General features: G+C 38.7%; 1 protein-coding gene and 1 long non-coding RNA gene across 2 annotated transcripts in view; one reads left to right on the forward strand and one right to left on the reverse strand.

Moving 5' to 3' along the window:
• The window catches only part of LOC129411227 (uncharacterized), a 34,743-nt gene extending 18,040 nt beyond the window's left edge, over nt 1–16,703 (forward strand). Inside the window, exon 3 of the long non-coding RNA XR_008633198.1 lies at nt 14,959–16,703. This is a non-coding gene — a long non-coding RNA (uncharacterized LOC129411227). The remainder of the gene's footprint in view (nt 1–14,958) is intronic.
• An 86-nt stretch (nt 16,704–16,789) lies between these two features.
• Nucleotides 16,790–27,479, reverse strand: tmem161b (transmembrane protein 161B). The gene is made up of 12 exons (XM_020917236.2): nt 27,262–27,479; nt 24,624–24,727; nt 23,610–23,690; nt 21,896–21,993; nt 21,648–21,804; nt 20,342–20,493; nt 20,198–20,258; nt 19,981–20,121; nt 19,675–19,788; nt 19,386–19,560; nt 19,061–19,157; nt 16,790–18,967 (listed from the first exon to the last, which is right to left on the reverse strand). The coding sequence occupies exons 1-12, from the start codon at nt 27,262–27,264 to the stop codon at nt 18,669–18,671; spliced, it is 1,482 nt and encodes a 493-aa protein (XP_020772895.2). The 5' UTR covers nt 27,265–27,479; the 3' UTR covers nt 16,790–18,668.
• Between the last annotated feature and the right edge of the window lie 459 nt (nt 27,480–27,938).

Consider the following 27,938-nt stretch of genomic DNA (forward strand, 5'->3'; position numbering starts at 1 on the left):
GTTTAACAAGACAATAAAACATGGAAGCAAAGGGTCATGACTTTTTCAAGAACTTCAAACTTTGTTCCAATCCCATCACACCAAACCTTTGCATCAGAAAAATAACTACAGTATGCTTCTTTTCCACGCTTTATTTTCTACATACCTTCTTGTCAAATGGCTCTGATGAGTGGGAGGGTTGCCATTTTATTTTCAAATGTATTTATTCATGGATCTGACATTTTAAACAACCTCTGCTTGCCTGCCATGTTACAAAGCAAGCTAATTTTCTCGCCACGCCATAGATTCTGTGCAGGATTACGTGCTATATGGCTGTTAGGTCGTGTCGTCTCTCTCTCGCTTTGGCCTATGCACTCACAAAAGCCTGAACTTGAACTTAGCGAGCAGGCGTTAGATTTATATGCATGCCCCTTCTTTTGATGACAGGGTAAATATTCCAACCAAGCGCCAAGGTGCCCCCATCATTACTCATGTGCCGTGTGTTTGCCCACCAGTTAAATTCTTAGGGGGATTGTTTGGCGAGATGAATGGGGCCAAAGTGCTGAAGGACGTACCGGGAGTTCAGCAAACAAAAGCTGCCCTGATTGGCTCGGCAACAGCTCACTGCGGCGGGCCAAGTTAGCAGCGAGGAGGTGAGGAGTGGGAGCACAGAGTCGTTTGGGTTTTGCCTGTCAATTAAAGGCGCCGTGAATGGCTGCGAGGGGCTCTGCTTGCCATCTCAACGGTCCTGTTGGATGAGTGGAGATAGCTGAGGTGCCGCTCACCTGAAATAGGAAAAACCCTGTCAATATTCATCTATTTAATAACCCTGAATGTGCTGCTCGCAGTGCCTTTTGAAGACTGTGGGGTCCCTTTGATGTACTTTCATTGTCAGACTCTCTATCTGAAATCTTCGAAGATGGAATTGGTGACATTTTCTCTTTTTTTCATTCATCCAATCCAACCTCAAAGGTTTCAGGCAGTATTTCTTTCGTCCAGGAGGCTTTGTTGTATGGATAGGAGGGGGCATTCAAGTTGGCGGCAGTTTCCAACTAGGATTTCTATCAATGGGTAATGGAACACCAGGAGATTTAAGCAAGGATCTGACTGACAAAATATAGATTTTATGTAACTTGCTTACCACAAGATTGACTTTTTCTGAGAAATCTCGTTTTCGTCCTCATGTCCGCAGCACACAGATGGTTTGAAGCCCCCATCCAAACATGATCATTTATGATGTTATTTTAAGATCAAATAAGCAGAATAGCCTGATTTAATTTGGACTATTACAAACCCCAAGTGATTGACTAATGTCTTGGTCACTCCCTTATTCGAAAGCCCATACTACTCCTCTTTTAGAACCAGGAAGCTCACTTCAATTGAATTTCCAACACAATTTATATTTACGCTGCATCTGACATGTCACAGATGTGATGGCAGTAAATTACTTTGTGTGTCATGAAGACACTTCTCCAAACTGTATGCAATTATCACAGTAAATAACATGAAACACCTGCCATGGCTGTTTAAGTCCTTATCTCTTTCATAAAAGTATACATACATTATTGTTATGCATACAGAAATAAACATGTATGCAGTATGTGTTACACAGATGAAATTACTTCTGAATGGCTACAAAACTTTGAAACAAACTTTTTTATTACTCTTACAGCACTAAATATAGATTCTACTATTTTCAAGTCTTAAGGTAAATGAAATGTCACTAAAATTGTTTTATTCTACTGTGATTTGTGATGTCAATAATGAACAAAAGATACTTGGTAATTTCCAGTTTCGCACAAAATCATTACATGAAATGCAACTTGTTTGACATGTGTGCTAAAACCCTGTGGCCCTGATCAGACGACTTCTTGGGGCCAGGTTTGTTTTCACAGGGCTAAGGCTGTCCCTCCTGTGTTGAAATGTGGTTATAGAAGAGCTGTGCAGTCCTGGCATGACCGCTGTGATGTTCCCCTTAAAAATATTATCATTTTAAAACACTTTTAACCTTTGCATAGGACTTGAGAGGAGGTTTCAGCTGCAGCTTTCCCTCACTTGACCTTTTACTTTACAAGTCTATACAACATGTCCATGCTAAGGTTATTTATTTGAGACCTAAAAGAACAATTGTTTCTTCTTGAACTGCAAAGCCAAGTACAGTCTGTTGTGTGTGCACTGTAGAGCAATGGCTAGCTGTAATATCTAACTACATCCCCGTTTTGCCTTCTCATATTGGGCTAATACAAGTCTTCCTGTCTTTTTGTGGCTTTGTGTGTTGTACAGCGTCACCCATCATTCCCTCACATTTTCAGTGGGTGCACTTTTGCTCTGGAGGACCTATACACTGGGAGATAAGAGGAAATAAAGGCTCGTCGGCACAATTTGAAGCGCTGCTTTGAAGGTGAATGTGAAATAGCTCCAGTGCTCCTCTCTGACTGGTAAAATAAGGGCCCTCTCGTTAAAAGCACTTTACCTGTGCTCCCTCTCTGGATCGCCACACTCATTATACAGATTTGGGGTTACATTCTAATCACAGTTACTCCATGCACTGCTGTTAATGGGCACAAGGGTTGAAGGAGGATGAGAAATATTTCCAACAATAAGTTTGCCACTAAAAGGTGTGTCAGCTTATAACTATATCCATAATCTTAAACATTCATAGTGGTCCATCATCACGCAGTGGTATCAGTAAGAACTGTTGATGTTCCTTTAAAATATAAACAGACAAATTGTGATTTTATAAAATGTTAATTGTAAAATCTTTGTCTCTTCTCCTATGGTTCTGAATGAGCCTTGTTACCCATAGAGTAGTTCTGAAACCTGACTGTAAGAGCTTTGTGCCTTACAGCTGAGAACAGTCCTTGGGTCTCACCACTCTTTGCAAAGAATGGACACTTTGATGTGTAAAAGTGTGAGGCTCAGATTCATGTTTGTTTGTGTGCATCCAACAAGCAACCTTTGGCTCCAGAAATATGGAGCAGATGCAATGAACTTGTTTGGTTACCTGAAGGGGTGTATTAGTGAGGTATGACACTATTTGTAATGCAAACAGTTTTTCAGTCTAACTGCCTACGTATGTAGTATGTAGTGTAGTGCATATCAAGGCAGAAGTTTTACAAAAATTATAATATACCCAGACAGAAACGAACAGCAAAATTGCCTCGTGCCTCAGAGGTCTTAGACCTAATGTGGGATTTTAGCACTATCTAAGCAACTATTTGCTCTTCAAGTCTTTTTGGAAAAAAGCTCTTTAAAACTGTGAGGCGTCCTCTGAGAGGCTCTAACCCACGGACAGCCTCAGGCTAAAAGCTCATTTTAAGTCTTCATTAATGAGAAAAGGAGTAAAGATAGTTGCTTCATTGGTGTTACACATTTGTTTGGAGTATACTTACAGGAGCATTGTGAGAGCTGGAGGTGTGGGCCTCTCCTGGTGTCTGCCTAGGGCAAAAGCGCTCAGTGTAATCCCATGTATGGTGTGTGGGAGCGGCTGCACATGCAGAGGAGCCTTTTAGCCCCTGCAGTGTGCCGGAGGGCACATGGCTCGCCCTCCTGTACAGCTCACACTGCACTGAGGATCTACAGGCCTCATAACACTGTGCCACTCCTCCAGACTGTGCACTGTGCTACTGCTATGAGCTGCCTTAAACAAGGAGCAATCCACTTATTATATCAAAGTGTGCACTTTTTACATCTGTACAATATATGTACCAGTGATTCAGAAATACTTATTTGCATTTAGGGACCATTATACCTGTCAATACGTTTAACATCAAATTGTAAGCATTATAAGGCGAAAACAAAGGGATTAAAAACTACAATACAAGTGGCATTCATAATCTATAACCCAAAACCAAACATTCTACAAATACAGTTCTTGCAAAGCTTCACAGTGCATTTACTGGGATACGTTTTTGGGATATTTTTGTTCCAGTTTCAGAGTGGAATTAAACTAAAGCATGGCCTGTTAAATGCATGGTGGACGTTCCTCTGTTGCCTGATCAATATTGCAGTGTATCATTATGTGTGCAGCTGGTGCCCGGTGCTCTAATAGAATAGTGGAAATGTCATTGGTGCTTTGGCTGTTTGCTGTGAGATGTGCCATGGCCCGCTCCCCTCAGTCTGCATCCTTGTGGCTCTCAGCTCTTTATTATTAGCGCGGCCTGACCCCCTGCCGCGTGTATGGAGGGTTTTGATGAGGTTGTTGAAGGGAGAGGCCTGAGGAGTGACAGGTGGTCTCCATGATAACTACCCCCTCCTCCTGTGTGTCTCACAAGTCTCCTGTCTGATGTCCAGCACACAGCACCAAGGTAGATCAATAGGTGTCATAATCGATAGGTCAGAGAGGAAAATTAAGGAAAGGTCAGTGCGATCAATTCCCACATTATTGCACCGTGACCCCAGCGCTGTTGCACATTGGTCATTAACTATAGAACACACCATGATGCCACCCCCCTACATGCTTCTTGTAACATCGACTAATCCTAATTATTACTTTGGCTTTGGCTGAAGGATCACTAAATGACATTTTATCCATTTTCCAGTGATATTGCTATGTTGCGATAGATTCCCGGCCATGACACCTCCTGACCTCCCTCTCCACGAGACACTTCCTCGTTAGGAGAGATGAGCTGCCCCCCGTTGTATAGAGCCGCTGCTGTACAGTTGTCATTACGGAGCGACTCTGTGTTTTTGATGGATCTTCAGACCAAGCTTCTTCAGCAGCTGTGGGGGTCTGCAGCTGCATTACACACATGAGTACAGTTGTGCTTTGATTGACTTTAAGTGTGATAACTTCAATGGTTCCACACACATGTACTTGTTTACAGTTAAATAATACCTTTTATTTCTACATTATATTACAACATTGTATAAGGAGAACATTTTAAAAAAAAAAGGGTGTCCGTAGATAGTTATCATAGAACTATGGTGTGTGAATCACCATTCTCCTTGTTTGACAAAATGTCTGTCCAAAGCTCTGGCTAAACCCATTTGTCCGGCGTCTCCCTGAAATCCCATTTGCATAAATGTGTGGAGGTAATGATAGTGTGAAATTATGGCTGCCTCAGCAGAGTTCCCCAGTGCTCTCCCTCGCGGCAGGTCCAGGCCTCTGCTGTCCACAAAAACCATCTCCCCTGCCTTCTCCTCGCGCTCTCCCTTTGCCTCCTAGACTCATTCAAAGGGAATGTGTAACTGAATTTGAAATGGAATGCCCTTCTTTCAAGGACCACGGCTAATGAGACGTTTTGCCTTGAATTCCAGGCCGGATGGTAGAGGAGAGAAGACACTGAAGGGCTAGCCCTGCAGACGATAGCCTCTGTGTTGGCCAGGTGGGTTGTCCGAATAGGGGCTTCCTACGTGGATAAGCCCTTATGGGCACCCTGGTCCGGGTCACCTGGGGCTGCTATTGTGAACCACCTAAAGTAGTACGACCGTGTGATGTGTATATGTGCACAGAGCAGGCTGCACACCGGCCAGCCATTGGCCCCTTTTTGCATACATGAATTAGCTTCTATGGAGGGAAAGAAGCCCATACGGGCTGGAGAGAAATAGGAGGTGACAATTACATTGAGATGGAGGAGAGACTTGAGTGGTCCAAGTGAGAGAGGAAGGATGGAGTGTGCAGGGATGGAGAGGGGAGTCAAAGAGATGGCCCAAAGAAGCAGGTATACTTGACAGTTAGCGGTCCGGGATCATCCCAAAGACGCTGCATGGGTGCCATGATGAAAGGAATGGAGGGCTTTGCATCCTAGGGGTTCTGCCTTTAATCAGAGGCCCCGAGGAGAGGAGCTCACAGCCGACGGGCCCCTGGCCGCTGCTAGCCACTGTCATGCTAATGAAAGAGGCACAGGGTGTGAATGGAGAGGCTAGCTTGTTACCAGCGTGCTAATTAATGCATGCAGCAGGGTGTGCAAGGGTTTTATGCATTTTAATGAGAGTGTATGTCAGCTTGACAAGGATTTGAAGATGGAGTGAGAGGCAGATGTGTTCCAAAGTCCAAAGTGCTGTAAATTACTAGTGACAGATATTCACTGGGATGTTATCAGAGAGATGTGTATGTGTTCAAGTGTAACTTGAATAAGTATTATTAAACACTAGTTTAATAATAAAATAAAATAAAATAAGGAAAGGAGTGAGACAAGAAATACAACTAATAACTAATTTACATTCAATTAAAAATGCCTCCACACATGCATCAGTCCTGCTTTTATTCAAAGGACTTACTGATGCATGAATGTAACTTGAATGTATGTGTTCTGTCTCTGCAGCCCTCATTATTTAGTGAAGAAACAAATGAGTCTGATAGACTTTCTCACGACTGCCTCACAGTGTCATGTTCCAGACTGGTACAAAATGATGTACTCATGTGACTGCAGACAGACAGGCTGAGTGTCTGTTCCCACGCGCTGATAGACCAGGGGCCGGTTGACAGAGGACCAGAGCTCTGGCCGCAGCATATGTCCTGTTGTTTGTGTAGGGATGACGGCTTTGTTGCACGTGTCACTTGGAGCAGACTCGAGGGGCGTGTGCGGCGCTAAAGACCACCACGTCCGAGTCTGTGACCTCCTCATTTGTCTCTGGCCTCTCTCACAGACCCCCGCACCAGAGCAGCCTGTTCTGGGACAAGATTAGGGTGTCCACTGTAGATTTACGAGAGACCTGTAGACCTGTAGACCAAGCAGAATTACATTTGAAGAAAATTATTATATCATCTGCTTTTTGTTGTAATTTTTATTTATTTTTTTGACAGAAATTCTAAATTTATCAAGGTCATGTATGACAAACAGCAAAATCTGTTTAAAAAGCAACATTATTTCCAATGACCATCTCAGTATGTGCCTCCGTAATTCTTTTTGATTATGTATGACTTCCTCGACTATAATTGTGTCCATTTTTTAAGCGCCACTCCCTTCCACATATCATATTAAATTTTATTAGAGCAACCATGCACATTCATCTGTCTATGACGCAGTTGTGAAATATTGCTTATATAGCTGTGTAAAGTATTTGTTGCCGTACAATAAAGTGGCCCTAAATTACAGCTTGCATGTGTTTTTCGCACAGGTCCGAGTGAGCATCCTGTAGGTCACTGTCTCGCTTCACCAATGCCACATATATGCAGCGAAGGTCTCTATATTTTGTTCCAACACAACTGCCTTTCATATCCTCCCCACCCCCCAACCTTGTCCACCCTGTAAAGTGCCATTATAAAAATGTCAAGGGGTCCCTCTTTCTCGTCCTGCCTGTCAAAATCATGTGCCATTATGCAAATAGAGGCGCAAACTCACACACAAGGATTTACATGGGCTATATGGAGCTATAGGCAACTCTGAGAATCCAGATGATTGCAGAATTAATCTCATGCCTACACGCCCCATATGTACAATTATGGCAACGAGACAATGCTTTTACATATGTCCTTGGAGGTCACAGCTCTGTCTGTAAAATAATACTACTCACTGCTTTTTGTATTTCACACTCTGCTGTTGGTTTGTATTTACATCACTTTGTTTTTTATAACTCCATTCATACTTTAGGGTATGTTCTGCATTTGGGCCTTTTGTATTTAGTGCGTAATGTAACTGTGTCTTTCGTCTTCCCCTTTGTAAATACATTTCGGAGGTCACAGCTTCTGGAAAAATTGTTGCAGCTTCTTTGTCAGTCTGCTTCAGGGCTTCTGTCATCAAGAAGCTAAATCATAAATAAGGAGTTAATGAATAGCAGGCCTATTTGTGAAGTTAAGTTGAACATTTTAGTACAGTTCATATTCCATCACATTACACTACTATCAAACAACCTTTCCTATCATCTATCATGTTTAATTAATTAATCATTAAAGGTGCGCTATGTAACTTTTCCTGTAGACATTATTGTGTTGCCTGGAATGTTCCACAGCATGGCATTAAACATATCTACCAGCATTTATTAAAATACTGTACTGTTCACAGTGTTCACAGTAATAATGCATGTTTTACAATATTAAAGTATTGTACAACATGCATTATTACTGTGAACAGGGTCTCCTCTCTGCAGATCTGACCTGTAACTTGGCCTGTTGGCATTTAAGTTCGATGCCATACTGTGAAACATTCTAGACAAAGCCATAACAACACCAGAAAAGTTACATAGTGCACCTTTAAAATGCACTGTCCATGTAAACTGATGTCTAAATGTTTCTTAATGCTCATGGCCATTATACTCATTTTGATTCTGAAGTGGGTTTTGAATTATACGTGACATTTAGACAAAAATTAACATTTCCTTAGCTCAAGCCTTATCAGACCTATATTTAAATTAAAAATATATTTTCATTTCACATCTTGAGTGAAGTGAATTTTGCCCATTGATTTTATATTGAAAAGATCTCCACAAATGTCTGTCTTCGTGTCAGCACCTCTTTAAAACTGAATCCACTCTCACTGACTATTAGGAAGGATGGGAGAATGTCTATCTTTTTACATTTCTTAACTCTCTTTTCTCTTCGAATTGCAGAGTCTGAAGTGGTTTTTGTCGTCTTGCAGAAAAGTGGTGCGTGAGAAAAGCAGCAAAGTGGGACATAAGAAGAAGAAATATGTCATTTTTTTGGCTGAAAAGCTTAACCCCAAATAGAGGTCAAGTTCTACCCTGTAATCTACCCATTTGGAAAGTGGCTCATTACAACAATCATTTGCCATGACTTTTCCAATGCATTTTCTTCTTAAGTAACACACGACTGAGAGGGGGCTGTCTTTGTAGTCCATATCCGCTACACAAAACTTACCAGATAGCTTTAAGTATTTTGTCTTTGAAATATATTGTTTGCAAAAAGGCATTTATACCCAGATAATCAGTGCTAAAACTTGTATCTAAACTGGATATTCGTTTTAGCTGGTATCAATACTATAAACGATTTAGATTTTTTCTGAAGTAATATGACCACGTGATAAAAATTGTGAACTCATCTCATTCTTTGTTAAAAATTGTAACATACGACAGGTGACCCAGGGCAAATTATGGTTATTCTTGAAGGGAAAATTGTGTTAATCGTATCCTAATTAAACAGTGTAGGTTTCTCTGATATAGACTCTTGGACCTTTTCCTTCATCAAAATTAAGTTTCAAAATAGCTAAAATGTCTTTCTAATTGTTCTGTATTTGACGATCTAGGCACACATTTAAAGTGTTGAAAGGCGTCTGGTCCTTTAGCTCCAAACACAGAGGCCGTGACATGACATACACAGAAATGCCAGACTGCAAGAAGAAAATTCACCTTAATATTGTTGATAGACTGGTCAAGGTTATAGCGGTGGTCAGCACAATTGTACCAAGTCCAATCATTGCTTTGAACTATTTCTAAACAAAGCAAAAATTGCTTGGCAGACATGTTTTTTTGATTCACAATGAGAGCAGAAAGCAATGGAGGAAATTCTTGCATGTGCGGAGAAAACCTCAATGCTTGCTGATGCTATTTTAATTAAATAGTTGCTAGGTTACATATGCGGAGGTGGGTGGCGTGGCACAGACTCCAGGGCGAACCAATTGTGTGTGTGAGTGTGTGAGGGGACATATCCCTGAACAATGAAAGCACATCCCCGTTTTTTCATTCCCCAAACCAAATCTATAATAAGGATTTCAAATGTGGGACATATTGACATGGAATGCATTGAGAATGATTTTACGCCTCCTAAAACCCTCGGCCTATATTTGTCAGTGGTTTTCATTTTTGGCAGCTACATCACAGAGAGACCGGGGGAAGTCCTCTTTCATCTGGGTGGCTTATAACAGCGACCAGTGCCACATTGCACCCTGGGATGCCATAGAGCGAAGAAAGCCAAAGAGCAGTCTGCTTTAGTTTCTTTCTTTTTTAACCATATTTCAAAAGAACATAATTGTGGCCAGAGTTATTATTTGTTTATATATTTGCTGATTATTCTTTGGTCGTGTTATATATGTTTTTGTTGTATTTTAGAAATACAGTTTTTGACAATATCAAACCTTTCCCAATAGATACCACCTCCCAGTATTTCCCATTCTGAGTGCCATTTTGGATTGTAGTAGGTGTACATTAAAATTTAATATCTACAGTACTTTACACAGCTGTTCACATTTTAATAAAAGAAGAATGATTTATTATTCCTGCGACAGTCCCAGTATTGTCACTTTATTTCCATGCACTCCAGTTAGATTTGGACTCGAGGGTTCCATGAGCGAGTTCACATATAAATTTGATTTTTTTTTTTTTTGGACTGTTTTCCTTTATTCAACAGAAACAGGTATCAGAAATCAGGGAGGGATATTGGAAATTAATTATGTTCTAAATGGCTATAGAGCAGCACAATGAAATCCCTATCAAATTGAAATTGCAATTTGAGTAGGTGGAATTGTCAAATCACAAAAACTACAATTATTTAGAGACTAGAACATCCACTGTAAATAACAAAATATCCTAACCTAAAAGCTAACGTTGTTTATAGAACTACCAAAATGTTCGTAGATTCATGCAATTCTTTAATTACTCAAGTAGGTCATGTTTTAGCCTTTGCTCAGATGTTTATACTCTTGGACAAACTGAAATGAACACTATGAACAGAATCTTACTTCTTTTATACACAAATCTCAAAACAAAAAATCAGAAATTGGACATTTTCCCAAAATTGTGCGGTCCTGGTAATCAACATTCATTGTACATCACTGTGATCACTGAATAGAGCTGATGGAGCCTATAGCTGGAGCTGACTATTATTCTTACAAAATGCAGAGGTTTGACTCTTTTCTTTCCCCAACATATCGTCTGCCTTAACTATCTTCTTTACCTTTCTCCTTGCCATGAGATAATGCCATAGACTTCCCTGTTATGTATTGTAGAAAATGAATGATGGTTGCTGTTCTTGCTTAATATGCATTCCCCACCACCACATAATAGTCTTTTGTAGGAAGAATAAAAGAAATGCCTTCAAAAGAGAGACAGCATTTTTAAATTATTCCCGCCCTAATACGCTAAAAGTGATATATAATTCTCACTCTTTCATTAGAAACAAAATTGATAATGATTAAAGAGCTGTACGTTTTTCCATAGCTGCCCCTGCTCCACAGTTTGCGGTGAAATATTGCCGAGGAGAAAAAAGTTGTATTGAGTTTGCGTTTACATGTGTGTACGGGGAGATGACGTTGAAAAATATCCCACACACACTCGCTAGCACACAAATAATTTAGCTACGTCTTTGGCAAAAACATCCTCTTGATGCATATAGGGCATAAATATGGATTGCATGTTGTAGTCACATAACTCCACTGCTTCTCCTGTGTGAGCATTTGAGTGGCTAGTCTCCCAGGGGACTGCGCTGACCTCCTCACTGGTCACCCCGCGTGTGCCATCGGGTCGAAAGCCAAAGGTCAAAGGTCATGGCTGGTCGCAAGATCAAACAAGCAATGAGGTCTCCAGACAAGTTCATGATTATGTGATGCTTATGGGAACCTAAATTGTGTTTGCCAAATGCATTATTGTTGAAAATGAGTTCATGGTTAGAGCTATCTGGTAGAAATGTGTTTATGTGCGTATAAATAATGAAATAATGTATGCCCCAGGTTAACAAAATTGTCCATAACATAAAGTGCATTTCTTATTAATATGGCGTCAGTACTTAGATCTTGATTCTGTATTTTTTTGTCTCTTTCCAATCCTTAGTTGGCATGCACCGAGATTTCATTTTAAACCAGATGCCCTTACTGATAAACCCCATATTGGGGCTTAAAACTAGCAAAAAGACAAAATGGTTTGTATTTTTATTATTATTATTATTATTTTTTTTTAAGGTTTTCTTTTTTGGCAGTGCTGTCAAAAGAAAAGCATCATATTTCCAAAAAAAGTGCACTGAAATCAAAGTATTTGTCTTCAATACTAAATTCTTATCTAAAGCCAATTTCAGCTTTTTTGAACATTTACTTATTATGCTCTCTTTTCCGATGATAACACACACACACACACATGCATTTCTTATTTATTAAAGATATTGTTGACATATTTAAACTCACAATACCCCCTAATTGAACCAAAATGTCTTCCTGCATCTAGAATAATGTCGACAATTTGCGGCGTTCCTTTCAATCAGGCTTACATTTCCTGTGAGCGGCGGTGATATGCCTGGTGTTAATTAGGAACATAGGGTGCCTTTAAATCAATGTATATGAGAACCGTGGGGCTGAAGGGCTGTGCGAATGCTATGTGCATCATCAGCCTAATATAATATAATGCCATAAATGAAGTCTTCCAGACCTGAGGCACGCTAAACAATAAGATCCCTCCGCGACATGATACCAACCATGTTTGTTTGAGAAGCACAAAGGAAGCAATTACAGTATAGGCCTATGTTGGTTACAGCTTTAATTCTATCTTTTACAAAAGCAAGCACAACGAAATAAAGAGAGAGTGATGTATACTAGTAGGCTACAGATCTTGAGTCACAGTTCAAACATCTTTTTTTGTTAAGACATTTTTAGTAAGCTCAAAATTCGTATTATTTTTAAGGTGTTCTGTTACATGGAAGAAAAGGACAAGGGCAAATGGTTTAAAAAAGGACACATAAAATCTACTTGAGCTTTTAAACATGGTGTATAGATGAAGGTCTCAGTTTTTCAGTTTTGAAAGGATATCAATTATTCTGTTTACTATTACGCTGTTTAAAATCAGTATTACAGTTTACAATAGGCAACATTATAGCTCAGTACTAAATACCCCCCAGAAAGCTGAATATGTTCTTTAAAGTGGATCCTTCATTATTGTGACATGCAGTACATTTGAAAGAACATTTGCCCTTGCACTTATTCAAAGGCAGTCACAATGGTATAGCATTGGATTTCAGTCCTGTACTATTTTGTGTATTTTTAAAATGTATGTATTTCTGAACAGGCTTCATGTTCAAGATTACTTTATATGTAACCATAAGTAGATTTGTTTGGCAATGAAATCAGATATCGCACCAAGAGTAGGCCTATTGTACAACTATGTCCTAATTTCAGCATTTACACTGCCTAGGCTCTTCATTTCTTTTTTACCATTATCTTCAAACTGATCAAATGTTTTATTGTCATAGGCTACGACTTCCTTTGTCTCAGTTCAGAGCTCTATGCACATAGTGGCAAAAGTGTCAGCAATTCCAAGATGAAAAATGGATGAAGACAATGGCGCATTTCTCACAATTTCTCTAATAATCTGTCAGTCAAACTGTACCCGTGAATGACGCTAATGTCATGTGATGCAGCATTCCATATGAAAAGATCTCATTGATGCCTCTGCCTTGTGCCTTGGCTCAATCCGGGCCCATCCTACCCCTCTTATTATCACCATCATCAGACCCACATGAAAGGCGTAGAAACAAGTGGTGCACCATTGCCAAGGAAAGAAAGAAAAAAAAACCTTGATCTTTTGGGGGGAGCATTTGCATTCACCACCCTGTTCCGCTGCTATGGGTGTATGAAGTGTTAGGCAAGAGCGCTCTGATTGGATGCCACAGAAAAAGCATGGCATTCTGCTAAAGCGAGCAACAAGCAGAAGCAGCCCCTCCCCCTTCACTGTGGTGTCGTGGCTCTTCAGCAGCACTAGAGGGCAGTCTGTTCTGTTGTTGGGAGGCAAGTGTTGACATGAATGTAATAAGAGAGAACAACAAGTGTAGATTCTGTTAATTTGCACAGAAACCCTAAAATGATGTGATGCTCTAGTAATTCAGATTTGTGACATTGTTTCAGGAATACGCTGCACAATTCTAAAGCAGATTTTTTGGAAAGATTTTGAACAAAGACGTGAATATAGATTGATACGCAAACTTGTAGACCTCTGACAAGGCAGTGGTTCAGGCTTGCAACACAGCAATGGAAAGAATCAACTAAAATGTGTTCTGAAAGCACAGCAGTATTGGTGGTCTTGTGTACAAATTGTTGTGATCTGGCTGGTACCACAAGCTGTTGCAAGATCGAATTGAAAAAATTGTGCACTTATGAGAAAAAATATCTTGTGAAATTTTTTTCCCCCATATGTTTGCATTTGGATTGGATAAAAAAGGTTAAACGCTTCTGATTTAACATTTTCAGAAGTTGTATCTCAAAAAAGCAGTGCTACAACATTGCAAATGTTTTCAGTAAAATAACAAAATTATAAATGGAATCACTAAATGTATCTATAAAATTATGTCACAGTTTTGTCTTATCTCATGGACCCAGTCTCGTGTCTTGTCTTGTCTTGTAGGAATTCAAGTTTTCATGTATAAATTGTGTAGATTCACCATTAATATAGAAACAGGTATTTGTGGCTAAAGCTGTTGCTGTTATATGATATACCAGCCACATTGAGATTTTTCAGTGTCATTCAAAAATACATTCCGGTACATTGTGGATAAATACATAGATGTAATTCTAGAAATGCTGATAATTGTTGCTTTGATCATTTGAAGCTCTGACAGTTTTGGTTCATTTGAATGTGAATACTAAGGGACCAGGGCACATAACAGAGGAGCTAATTAAAGCGGTCTACAACAATGAAGCCTGAACCCCAGAGGAACAATGAGGAATTAATGTAAAAGTAGTGATTACCACAAGGGCACTCAGCCATTTCATATTCCTGCTTTTACTACCTGGACCTCAATCACCAACGCTGACCGCATTTAAATCTGCCCTGATTGGTCAGAGGAGAGTTACTACTTTAGCAAGATTGTATGTATAATTTTGGTACAGTGTATTGTTTTGAATTGTTTTCAGTGTACACAGAAACTGATCTAATATTATTTCCATTTATCCATTCATATCATTGTTAAGATTCTGTCGTTTATATCAATCTGCACTATGTCAGAACAGTGATCAAAAATATATTTTCACTTACCAAAAGACAAAGGTTTAATAAAAAGTCTTTTATTCTTTTTTGAGATCCTCAAAGCTGTCAAATGACATACAGCAGAAATGAGACACACATTATCGTAGATTAACAATATGTTTCTTTTTTTCTTTTTCTTTTTAGGTCATCTGCCAACTACAAGGTCAGGTGACTGGAGAAGCAGCGCGGTCGATGGAGAATGGTCTCTTTGCTCTACAAGGTCTTCCACATCTTCAGGCTGCTTTTGGGATGCAACGACTGAGAGAGAGAGGGGGAGGAGGAGGAGGAAGGGAGGGTCCACGGACTGGTCTAGGGCAAGTGAATAGGGCCCACTTGAAGGATATAATAGGGGCTCTCTATTGGTTTGTTTTGGAAGCTGTCTTATTGATCTGTCTACCTTAGAAGTGAATGCACTGGCCGAATTTCCTAACAATGACACTCAAGGCCTGTATTAACTGGCCTATTTGTTGTGTATTAACTGGAGAGTTCGTTGTTACTGTACTCTTTCTCCAATAGCTATTATCCATCCCTATAGATCGACAATCCCAATCAATGCCAGGTAGATGAGCAGCCATATTTTTTTTCTTTGATGCCAAAACATATCACTCCAAGTGCTCTCAAGTATAGGTTAGAGGATATGATATGAATTATTTTTAGACCGTGAAGTAACTGCATTTAGCTGAAAAAAGGCTTTCCACATTAGATTGGACTTTTTTTTTTGTTCCAATAGTTTTTTTCTTAATAGGATAGCTGCAGTGGTGTAGTATGCACGCACCTAAGAAGAGTTTTATTGGCTCAAATAATACTATTGTTTTCTGAAGGTGAGACACTACACTCATTTCTTGCTCCGGTCATAGTAATGCTGCTGATTGTGGCTGAAAGCACATCCAACTTAAACACATTGTAAGTATGGCAACTATCAAAATAAAACTTACTGAATAGTTGCTTCTAGCACTGATAAATACATACGCTTCATTTTTGCTTTTTATTCATTAATATTTTGTAATAAATTCCTGCCTACTCAATCAACCCAAACAAATCCATCCGTATTGACTGGCCAAAATACTGTTGCTCCACACCTTTTGCCTGGGTCTACTAAGAATATAGGCAACTCTGAGTGAATGAAAATAAATAGCTATTGGCAATGGCTCAAGTATTTAACAAAGCTTTTTCAGACTTACTTTTTTGAAAAACATACTGAATGGAAATTTCCGTGTCAAGGCTAAAACACACAAATAGATGTGTACACTGTGTATTTAAATGCACTCACAATATAATTTGAATGTGGAAGAATATGTAAAAGGAAATGTTTTGGTTTGTAAGGTATTCTGGGAAAACATTTTTGAAATTCACCTTTGACCTTACTGGAGTGTGTGTAAATTAACATTCCAGACAACTTTTTTTTATTTTTTTTTTTATTTTACCATGAACACAGAATGTGCCTTTGTAGAATCACAACTTCATTCAACAGAAGTGAGGTTAAACATCTGGACTTTGGTTATTAGATCAAGTGGTTAAGTTTTATCAATTTACCAGCTGAACTTGGATGTCATCACAACTATATTACATTATTAAACATTTTCAACTACAACACTACTTAACAATGTTTACATGTTCCTTCTTAAAAGCAACTATCATACAAAGTTTGATTCTGTAGAAAAATTTTGTTTTGAAATTAATTCATATTTATATTAATTTATTCCTGTGTCCATACATTTGTCATGTGTTGGAGCCAATACAAATTCAGCAGTACAATTTCAATAAGTATGTCTCACACACAATTATGTTGTTCTGTCAATAAAATATGCTTTAATGATCTATGTTGGATTTTAGATTGTGTAATTATAGTATATATATTGGTTTATACACTTCCCACATCCCAGGTCAAGTTCTTATTCTTTAATCTTCCTGTCTACTGGACACTAACAGTTGCTTCACAGTTGACCTTGGATTTAAAAAAAATATCAGTCAAAACTGTATTTTAAAACACAATTTATTTAAAAGTCTAAAACAGAAATAAATAAATGAGAACAGTGTGTTACTTCATGAAATCAACAATGAACAAAAACACTTTGTGGTCATGAACGGAGCTACGCCCAGCTAGGCCATTAAATGCAAAGTATGCCAGCTACTTCTCGACTAGGCATTCCAATAATTTAAACAAGTTAATCAGAAAAGGATCTGTAACAAATGATTAAGGTCAACAAAAACATCAAAATTCATTAGAAACTTCAAAAATCATTAGAAAAGCTTTCATGCCCCCCATGTTCCAATAAGGATTCCCAAGAACACATTTAGCAGGTAGTAGACGAGAGTTGCAAGTGCGGGTTTAAATCAATGCACTGAACATAACTAAGAATCTGAAAAAAATTGATTGAATTAATACATTCATTATGTGCATATTTCCCAGATGTACAAACAAGATAAAACTTAGAAACCTGATACAGTGCTGCTTTACTGGTTTGATACAAGTCATCAATGAACTGCTAACATCTGATGAATGTTGTCACTGACTGAAAACTGTCAGATATAAAAAGTGTGACCTATGCGTGAAGAGGGCTACAACTAAACAACTAAAAGATTAAATTATTAACCTGTAACTATCCAAGGAATTGGTCATTTGATTTTGGATGTACAAAAATATATCTATGCTTGAACATCCTCTTCTAGTTTGGCGTGTGCAGTCTTACAATAGTTCACTGCAACTTTTCTTAGAACAGTTGATGTGAAGTAAAGGCTAATATTTGAGGTTTATGTTGTATTTCAAATTACCAAAGACAAAAATTATGGTTTAGTTAACTTGGGTCACAACATCAGATCAGTTCATTGCATATCGGCCATGTACAGGTGGTCTTAACATTTAGCCTGATTCATGCATACTCAGTTTATGGTCTTACATTCTTCACTTGAGCAGACACTGGACTTTCTGTGCATACTGCATAACAGAAAATTAAACATTAAAAAAACAAAGACAACAGTTAAAATCCAGACAAACATCCACACTTGGCACTGTTTGAAAATCATAAGAAAACATAAATTGAAACATCTGCTGTAAAAAGCAACTTCTGGGTCAAAATAAAAAGGTGTTAGCTTAACAACATGTCTGACATCTAAACACTGCTAACCGTTTTAATCAAGAGTTTAAATCCTCCGCTAAGTATGTTCCAAATGGCTCAGGTAAATCTGCACATACAATTGCAAAAATCTATAAGAACACAATATATGGCAATAATCAGTCACTCTCTGGAGGCTGTTTACTGTAATGGGAGTCCATTTGCTGACCACATAAGTGATTCATAAACACACATTTTTTATATTAACTACTGACCACAGGGCACTCCTTTGCTGTGCCAATTAAGACCTAAATGCTTAGATTTGTTCATTTGAAGGACAAAAGTTGAAATGTGAAAAAGTATACAAAATGTGCGTACACATAAAAAATGTCAACAAACTCTGTCATCCAAAAAATCAATAAACATATTTTGAAACAATGTTATTATATTAAATTATTTCCATTCAAACTGTTATCACACATTTGACACCAACTGATTAAATTTCATTCAGCACTTAAGATGTCAAATAAAACTTGACTTTTGGAACAGTGCCATAACCACTGGCACCATTCGGAGACTTACAGTAAATCGAACTTGTAAATGTATAAATCTTCAATCAAACTCCAAAATGATGTGGAGCCGCCATAAAAACAAGTCTGAAGGAAGCACTGCAGTTGAACCGATGGGTCCAGTGATATGGTCAGTCTTGGTCAGTGAAGAAGCAGTTGAAGGTTGAATATTTGGTCTCCACTGCCCCCAATACAAGCCTTTGTGTCTGGGATTGTCCTCTGGCTGCTGGTGCTATGCTGCCATTAGGTACTGATGGTAAAAGAGGCCAAAGAGGGAGGTGGAAAACAGACAGGCAGCAATCCACCAAGTGAAGAAGGAGAAAAGCCCTCGGAAAAGCAACGGGCTGAACACAGTCCTCAAGCCTCCCAAAGCAACAGACAGCTGAGCTACAGAGGCCCGAGCTCCAGTCTCTAACACAGAGTCCACTGAGGGTCCCATGGGGTCTGTGGCCACCGAAACAGCAGCACCAGAGTTCAAGTCATGGGTGCAAGGCAGCTCCTCTTCAGCGTAGACCCCCCACGAGTGTCCACCTGCATGAAGGTCAGAAGTCATATATAAATATTCCTACTCCTCCTCCTACTCCTCCTCCTAAGAATAATAATAATAATAATTTTCAAACTTACCCAAGGTTTTTAGCAGCAAAGTTGTATGTAGCAACATTATTAATGGTGCCACATACTGTAGTGCGATTACACACAAGTAGTAAAAAACACGCGCAACCTGAAAGAGTATCACAAATATGTTATACATTGTACAGATAAAAAAAAGATCAAATATTTAATGATCCAAGGCTTGAACCCCCTTATTCTTAAAAACTCAATCCTCCTGAAGCATTTGGCATATGGCACAGTATTGTTTAAAAAATACAACTCTTATTTGACTTTTCCAGTGCCTGGTGCATTATCTGCCAATGCAGCCATATCTAACAGTTATACTGTCTCCAGTCACCATCTTCTGCAGCTCCACAGTGCTGATGCGGCCCGCCTCCTTCTTCATCTGATCCACTCCCTTCTGGGCCAGGTTGAGGTAGGCCTGTAGATGGTGGCGCATCATAGCCAGCCGCAGAACACATAGGCCAATGATGGCCCAGAGCCTTAGAGTATCAAACGCCTGCTCAGTCATTCTGGTAACACAAATATTGTGTCAATCTATTTCTTATCTGAAGGCACTTATAAAGCATCATTGTATTTCTCCTAGACGTGTAGTTTAAAAAAAAAAAAAAAAAAAAAGTACTTACAAAGGCACACTCTCCTTTCCCAAAGTGGGGTTCATTATGTAGTCCTTAGTTATGGGCTTCACCCACAGTAAGACCATGATGAGAGGTGATAAGAAGTTGATATGAAGCAGAGTCCTAAAGACATTAGGAAATACATTGGTTATCCAATTAAGTATTTTATCATTTTACACAAGCAACTACCAACCAATGTAAATGAAGGTTTAAATGTCCTTTACTTGTACTCCATTTAATCCAATGAATGTTTCAACAATAGAAACGATGTATCCACATTTGGCATAGAAATACAATTAGTCTGAGAGAACTTACTGTGTAAATTTGTCATGAGTCAAATTGAGAGCATCCAGGTGCATCTGAGCCAATCGCAGACCAGGAAAAGTAAGAAAAGCTCCAATCAGAGAGCAGAGCAGAGCCAAGATAAGTTTAAAGGTGAGTTTAGATATGGGACCCCTGTGGAGAAGATACAGTTAAGGTTATTTCAAATATCAAGGAAATGTTGCAATGAAAACCTCAGAAATAAACTTACTGTGACTCCAAGCCCTGATGTTCCAAGAACCGGAGGGCACTGTCAGAAAAGTTTTCAAAACCTATATAACATGTAATTATTAGTTTTGAAAAACACTTCATTCATTCGTTCATTTGACCCTGATTTAACATTTAATGTTTATACCTGTTTCCAGACCAAACTCCAAGTAGTTTTCAGTGACTATGAGGATAGCCATAGCTTTGACAAAGAAGAAGAAACCAAATGTAATACAAAGAGAGCGCTCTCCTCCTTCTTCCAACTTGAAGTAATGTGCTGTGATTGAAAAGAGGGTTTTACTGGGAGTAGGTTAAGGCAAAAACTGATTTATTACACCAGACAATTTAGCATTACAGTAAGACTACTACACAATCATACTACTTTACACCTATGTCAGAGTAATATGGCTTCTTTTCTCAAATTAATGGATCCTGATTTTCTATTCCATTTTATTTCATGTCAATAAATATGTCCTTTAATGTTGATTTCAGGAACATAAACAATAAAACTTTAACTCAATGCCATTTGGTCACTGACAATTTGAAATGACTGAAACTCAATTTCAACTAAAATCCAATTAATTGTACAGTCCTAAACAAAGCTGCCGGTACCAGTCTCCATCTATACTGTACACCCTCTCATCTGCTGTCCAGTTTGTCCTCAGCTCCAGTCTCTGCACTTGGCTCAGAAAAGTGGGCCTTCAATCTCCAGTGTGGGCAGGAAATAACACGGCATGTGAGCGCATGGGGAGCTGGCCCGAGCAGGAGCCGTGCAAAGATAGATCCCTGGGGTTGGTGGTGAGGATAATGCATATTATTTAACCATCATTCAGCGTGGCAAATAGCAGGTAGCTGTGGACCATAAAGGTGCACGCTGCTAGTATGGGTCATTTTATAGCCTCTAACAGTTACTGCTGCATTTGCACAATCAACCTGGAATGACTTGGAGTCTCTTATGGATAAACAGATGTTAATAGATGACATAAAGCGAAGGGAACAGGCATATGAAAATAGAAATGTGAATGAAGGGCCAATCTTTTTATCTTTCCGGTCTATTCCAATGAGAAAAACAATACAACATATGATTTGAAATGATAAACACTTCATAAGCATGTCCAGATGTGATGCCAAGTAGAGACAGAATAAATTTGACTGCACTTCACTACAGTAACAGGAACATAATACAACCTAACTACAATGTGACCAAAACAATAAAAGATTAAAAACATAACAGAATTGCTTTCTGAAACCTTCCAAAACAAGGGCATGACAATTAAGCATTTATGATACATTTCCGATTCATGTTTAGTGTGATACTTGAAACCAAGACATTTAGAGACACATTTTAGTCCATTTCTAAATCTTTGTTATAATATAGTTTGAATATTATAAAATACTATAAAAACAATATAAGAGATTTATTTTTGTGTGAGCAGTGGCAGATGTAAGGATACATGACAAAGGCAAGTACGAGGAGGCACCACACCACACTGATGTTCATCTCTGCAGAGGGCTGGGCAAAGCTGTAGTACGCCTCTGTGATCAGATACACCAGAGTTGCCGCTAACGTGAAATCCACCAACCACTGGAATTCTGGAAAGTAATGCAACGCTACAGAGGAAGAGAAAGAGGCAATATTACTTAAACTCGTCAAAATACAGGAATACAGAGACTATTTATGTGACAAATATTGGGTTCTTACCTAATGTGTCCACTTCTGTGATACATTTAGTCTCCAGCTGCAAGTCTATGTCCTTTGGAACTGTTAGAGGCTTATTGTCGATATGACCATTATATTTCCTGAAGACAGAGGAATAATTCATTAATAAAAATTCCAAGCACTCAGTACATAATCATTGAGATCAAATAACATTTTATAGATGGACACTGTCAACATGTACAGAAGAGGCATAGAAAATTAGAATGTGTCACTTTTGGATATTCCAAATTGAAGTTTAAAGGACTCATCTAATAATGTTATTTACACCAAATAATGTTTTCAAGATGATTCAACAAAGCCCATGCAAGTTTTGCACAATATTATTATCATTATTGAACCAATATTCTTAGTTCTTCCCAATAATAGAGGAAACTATGGTCTGGTGTCTCCTATACTCTAAACACATCCTGGAATATACTGGCATAACAAAATCACACTTTGTTGGCCATTATTTTATCATTAACATTTAAAAGGGACTGGCAAAAAAGACAGTTAAAAGCTTTAAAATAGTGATATTTATTACTTCACAAATTATATGACATTAAATTATTCAAAAGAAAATAGTAATCTCCCCTGGAATATATGAGAAACTTCTACTACTTTGTTTGAACTTACACTTACACTGCCCTTTACCTCATCACTATAGTATCTGTAGCCAGGTCTTGATAATATGCACCAGGCACAATGGGCAGTAGCCATGCGGCGCTAACCCACTGGCAGCAGGCAAACACTGAGCTGTTCTTTGGGCCGGGGGAACAGTCTGGTAGGCCTCCCTGCTTTTGGAGGGCTTTGTTTGCTCAGCCCTGTGCACTGGCTGGATCCTCAGCACAATACCACACTGTAAGACTCTCTGGCCAAACATGCCCGGGACAGATTTCATCTTTGAAGCTCCTGACAGGCAGAGAAGGGGCTCAGCTTCACCCCTGACCGCGGGAGTCAGACGGCCAACAATGGGATCGGAGCCGCATGGCATGAGCTAGCAAAAGGGACACTGGTCCATCTTTCTCTTGGAGGGATTACTGAACATGTGGCACTGGAGAAACCTGACCTGCCTCATACCGGGTCAGAAGAAGGACTCGTAGAGCATATAAAAGAATAAGGATTATTTCAGTTGTTCTATTCATTTTTCATAAAAGGACAAAAGCAGAAAAAGCACTAAATTCATGTGTTCAACATATGGTTCAAATGTCCACCTGCAGCCACCCCTAAAAACTGGCTACCGTATTGAACGGCAAAATAAGTATAGCCAAAAAAAAAAAATCATTCCCCAGAATCAAAGTTTGACATCTGACAACTTTGAAGATATAATGCTGTTTGGGAAACTTTGATATGATAGTGCAGGAAAGCCTTTTAAACTGTCAGGCCCAAAATAGCCTAAATAGTATAGGCTCCAAAGGGAAAAAAGGACAAACTTCTCTTGAATTTCTAAGCCGAGTTGCAATGAAGCAGCGTAAAGGAGGCAAACAACAACAGCCAACTGGTGTCTTCTTACTTCAAACAGGCCTTAAATGAGCCACATAAACACATCAGCTTCATCTCCACACTGACATATCTGTGGTCTCCATCCATCGCCAGAGCCCGTGTCTCATCTTTTCTCTCCTCTCTGATGAAAGCCAGTACCTCCTCTGTGCCATAGCATTTTCCCAACCCCCAAACAATAGTCCTGCTTCTTTCCAGCCGCCCCCCCTTTACCTACCTGTCTTTCCTCTTCTGTCCTTTTTGTTTCCCTGCTAAGCTCCTCAACTCATCTTCCGTAGGGTGCTGATACCACCGCAGACTGAAGACAAAGAAAATACATGTGGGGTTATGGACATTCAAAGACAAATAGCATTAACCTACAACTCTGTATTAAATTAGTGCATAATTGGTATGCAGAAGATGTTGAGACATTTGTACAAAAGGGGCCTATTAATACAAAAGCTGCAATAGAAACTTGTGTGAAATTTGACTGAGCTTGATAATGCAGTCTAAATTAGCATGCATAAAAAATATAAATAAAAGTAATTAAAAGACTTAATTATTAGGATTGTTCCCAAGGCAATTAACATTTATTTTAAAATGAAAATAAAGTATAGCTTTAAAATGGTGAAAAGTCCTCAAAATCTCACCTATAACAGAAAGCTGAAACCCATGAATACTTTTATGTCACAGACATTTAAGTTCTCAATGCTACAAGTCAAAAGTTATAATACCTATATATTATTGTACCTAAACAAGCTGGATCTCTAAATATAGAATATTTTACTGCTGCAATAATTTTGGTCTATATATGTGTAGAAAGAGGGAGAAAAAATATTTATTTATTTTTAATAGAGGGGCATACATGAAGCAGAGTTTTAAAAAAGTATTTAGTAAACATTTCTTTGCTATACTCCTAAACTTGGGGCAAATCTTCACTTGCCTGGAAAGCAAACATTTTTTATTAATGCGCTGTTTACTTAAAACACGTGTGTGGCACTAATTAAGGGAAATTGGGTGATGTTGTTTATTTTTTGTGCCATCCCAGTGGGAAGACCCAGTTTCTGATAGCTTTTAGTCTTTGAAGGGGAACTTAACCATTCTTTTTTATCTTCTCCCCAACCCAGTTTAACATCCTGCCATCAAAACAAACAACCATTGTGCAGGACTATTTAATGTAAACAGCTCATCTCAGAACAAACTAAGAAAGAAAGCCCCGCACACGGAGGGAGGACAGAGGGCTGTGCATTACCTGCCACTGCAAAGTAGCCATCTTGCGAAGGAATAATGAGGTATGATTTTTTGAATTACACTGGCCATTACCATGGTAACCACCAGCTGCACACCAATCACACCCTGTGGGAAGAGAAGTGGAGTTCAGAATGACATTTAAATTATAATTAGAAATGACACAAAGCAGATCCTGTACACATTTACAGCTAATCTAACAGACTCCGATCAATTCTTAATAAATTCTATTTTATAATCATGTAAACAATATAACATAATGATTGTTGATACCAAACCAGATTTTTTTTGACATGCTTTTTAGGGCTGCACAATATTAATACATTACAAATGTATCACCAGGATCAGCCAGTGCCAGTCCCAAGAATTTGTAATAGTTAATATTAATTTAAAGCCTTACCAAAATAACATACTTCAAATATTTGACATAAGTTACATACAGTTTGTTATGCATATATAAATGTGATATTAACCATGACCACTAATCTTTATAACCTGAAATCTGTTATAAAGCCATTGCTAAATAACAGCCTCTTGCCGTGACCTCAGTGATTGCACTGAGTGAACAGCCAACACTCCTGGGGTAGTTACAGCAGCAGCACGAGGAGTTCAATATCAGGCAGCTCGCTTAGATCAATATTCACTTAAGCTTAAGGGGCCAGAATCACTTCCATCATGCCGGGCTTTTATCCACTCAGGTTAGCAGGAGGCTGTGGTTGGCCTATCCTTTTAACTAGCAGTGGGATCCATTGATATCTATCCCTGCAGGCACTTGAGCTTAAAGAGCCAATTAGCTCAATTAATCTCCAATAGAGCAAGTTTCATCGACATTTCAAGCTTAAATAAAAAGACTCAATAAAAAGAAAATGCACAAAACATTTTGCTAATTTGGCAGTTATTTAAAGGCACTCTCTAACATTTCTGATGCGGGTCTGCCACCTGCTTCAGGGTTTTATTGACAGAAAGTATTATCTCCATTGAGACAAGTGGTGAACCCTTTACCAAAGAAGTTACATAGTACCTTTAATTATGATTTGCTTAGATTCTTGCCCCATTAGCAACTATTTGGATCAGTTCTATGATCATTTGTTTCAAGTAACTTTATTGTATTTATGGGTTTCAAGCTATGGCAATGCAAGCTATGGCCATAGCAATTAAGCAATATGAAATATATTATATATTTTGAATTGGGAAAGATATAAAAACCTTCAAACCAGGAATGAACTGTTTGCCTGAAACACATGCATTTATTACATTTTCTAAAAACAACTCTGTCATGTCAAACCATATTGCCATGCCCTCTATGTATATGGGTCATTTGAGGCTTACTAAAATGGGCAACATATTCTGTGTCCAATACATATTTATTTATTAACAAATTATAAAAAAAAAATAAATAAAAAAATATTTAATGTAAACATCCTCTACAGCAGATATTTATTTTAGATTGCCATGCCACTCCATAAGGGCAAACGTTCAAATCAAGAGTGAATAATCATCTGAAGTTTGCCAATTTTTTCCTCTGCTCCAGTAGCTTAGTAAAAGTTATGGAAGTAGAGCCATCCACTTGAACCTGGCAGTGGTCACCATAAATGGGTCAGAAGCATATGTTCCAAGTTTGGTAGAAGCTGACCACTCTCAGCAGGGAACTTGCTCCAATCTACTTCCTGGGAGAAATTGAGCCAGCAGGATTCTCTTATCTGTACCAGTCTGCTTGACCCCCTTCCACTGAACAACCAAATGAAATCTGAAGCTGGAGAAAAGGAGCTGCGGTGTTAACTGATAACTGACCCCCACTATAGCGCGACAGTTTAACAATTACCTGTCTGTGACTTTACTTTGAAGGCATATATCAGAGCAAAGTGGACACTCAACACGGAAACGTGCAGAATCAGAAAATCTTACTTATACATTGTATTAACTACATGCATTTATAACAAAGTTCATGATTGTACAAAAAGCAATTATTCCACTTAATTTAAGACCAGTCACAGGTTTTTGATTTGCAAGACTTCAGTGTGTATAATTTTGTTATTACACAGTGGTTTATCCTCAAATAAAAAGATGAAGCTTTAGTTACTAAATACAGTGACAGCCAGGAAGATATTAGTAACCGTTTTCCAGATAATTATTTAAAGGGCAGACAAATATGACAGAGAATATGAGAGTAAAGCAGTAGTTATAACACCTTCATTACACGTGACCTCTGTTGGCATCCTGAGGTCACCTGAGGAGTAATAAAGGTGAACACACCTTGCCCAAACCCAAACTGCTACACTGATTAGCATGCGATGGTTAATATAACGCCTATTAGTATATCTCAGTCTATTTGGATCAATCTAAATAATGCAATACTGACTTCATCACTCAGATAAGAACACATACTTATTATTACTAACATATATCCACCTGCTCCATCCATTAGCAGATGTAGCATTAAAGCTAACCCATTCGGCTAGCAGGCTACAGTGCACTGACAGCTAAGCTAGCACCAAATCATCCCGAAAGAACTAATGCTAAAGATAAAAATATACAAAATAAACATCGAGTTGTCGTTACATGCTATACAGAAATGCGTGACCGATCAGAAGAGATGAGGTACCATAAAGTGTGCTCATTCCGCGGCTGTCTGTCTCACTCACCATGTTGATGCAGTGCAGCTGAAAAGGACTCTTCCCTGGCAACACCGAGCAGCCCTGATCGGGAATCTAGCGACGAGGAACCACATAAGCCCTTTGTGCGATGTTTACTAAATTAATGGGTTTCTCCTTCACCTTATCACCGTAACATGAAGATGTGTTACATCGTGAAAAATCAATGAACTCAGCCTCCGCACACTAGTGTTTTTAACTGCAGTAGAGGTCACGCTGAAACACTGGGGAAAAGGTGGCTAAAGATATGCCTGTTTATAAAATATAATAAAGTTATTTTTCTCTTAACTTTGCCTTTAAGTGAAATTAAATTATGACTTAAATGTGAATAATGTGTTAACAATGCATTTTGGGGAAATATCAACATATTTAAAACAACATAACAATGACAATGTTGCCAATTTTTTACAGGATTTTCTATAGGTGCAACAAGCAACTGCAAGGACCCTCTGGAAAAGAGCAAAAGAGAAAAGAGACCGCTCTCTGCTGTAGGTTTGTTTTAGTCATTTACACAGGCCTATGCCCCAGTTGGACACAAGCCTAATTGGAACGTTTTGGCCATATCTAGGTTTTTATACATTTGTAACCGGGTATCTCTATATGATTTTAAGACAACACACAATTACACATATTTCTTGCTACAAATGATAAATCAGTCGTCCCTAGTA

This window comes from Boleophthalmus pectinirostris, unplaced genomic scaffold (genome assembly GCF_026225935.1).
Source record: "Boleophthalmus pectinirostris isolate CB_2022bp ecotype Guang Dong unplaced genomic scaffold, ASM2622593v1 HiC_scaffold_4, whole genome shotgun sequence".
Classification (NCBI taxonomy): Eukaryota; Metazoa; Chordata; class Actinopteri; order Gobiiformes; family Gobiidae; genus Boleophthalmus; species Boleophthalmus pectinirostris.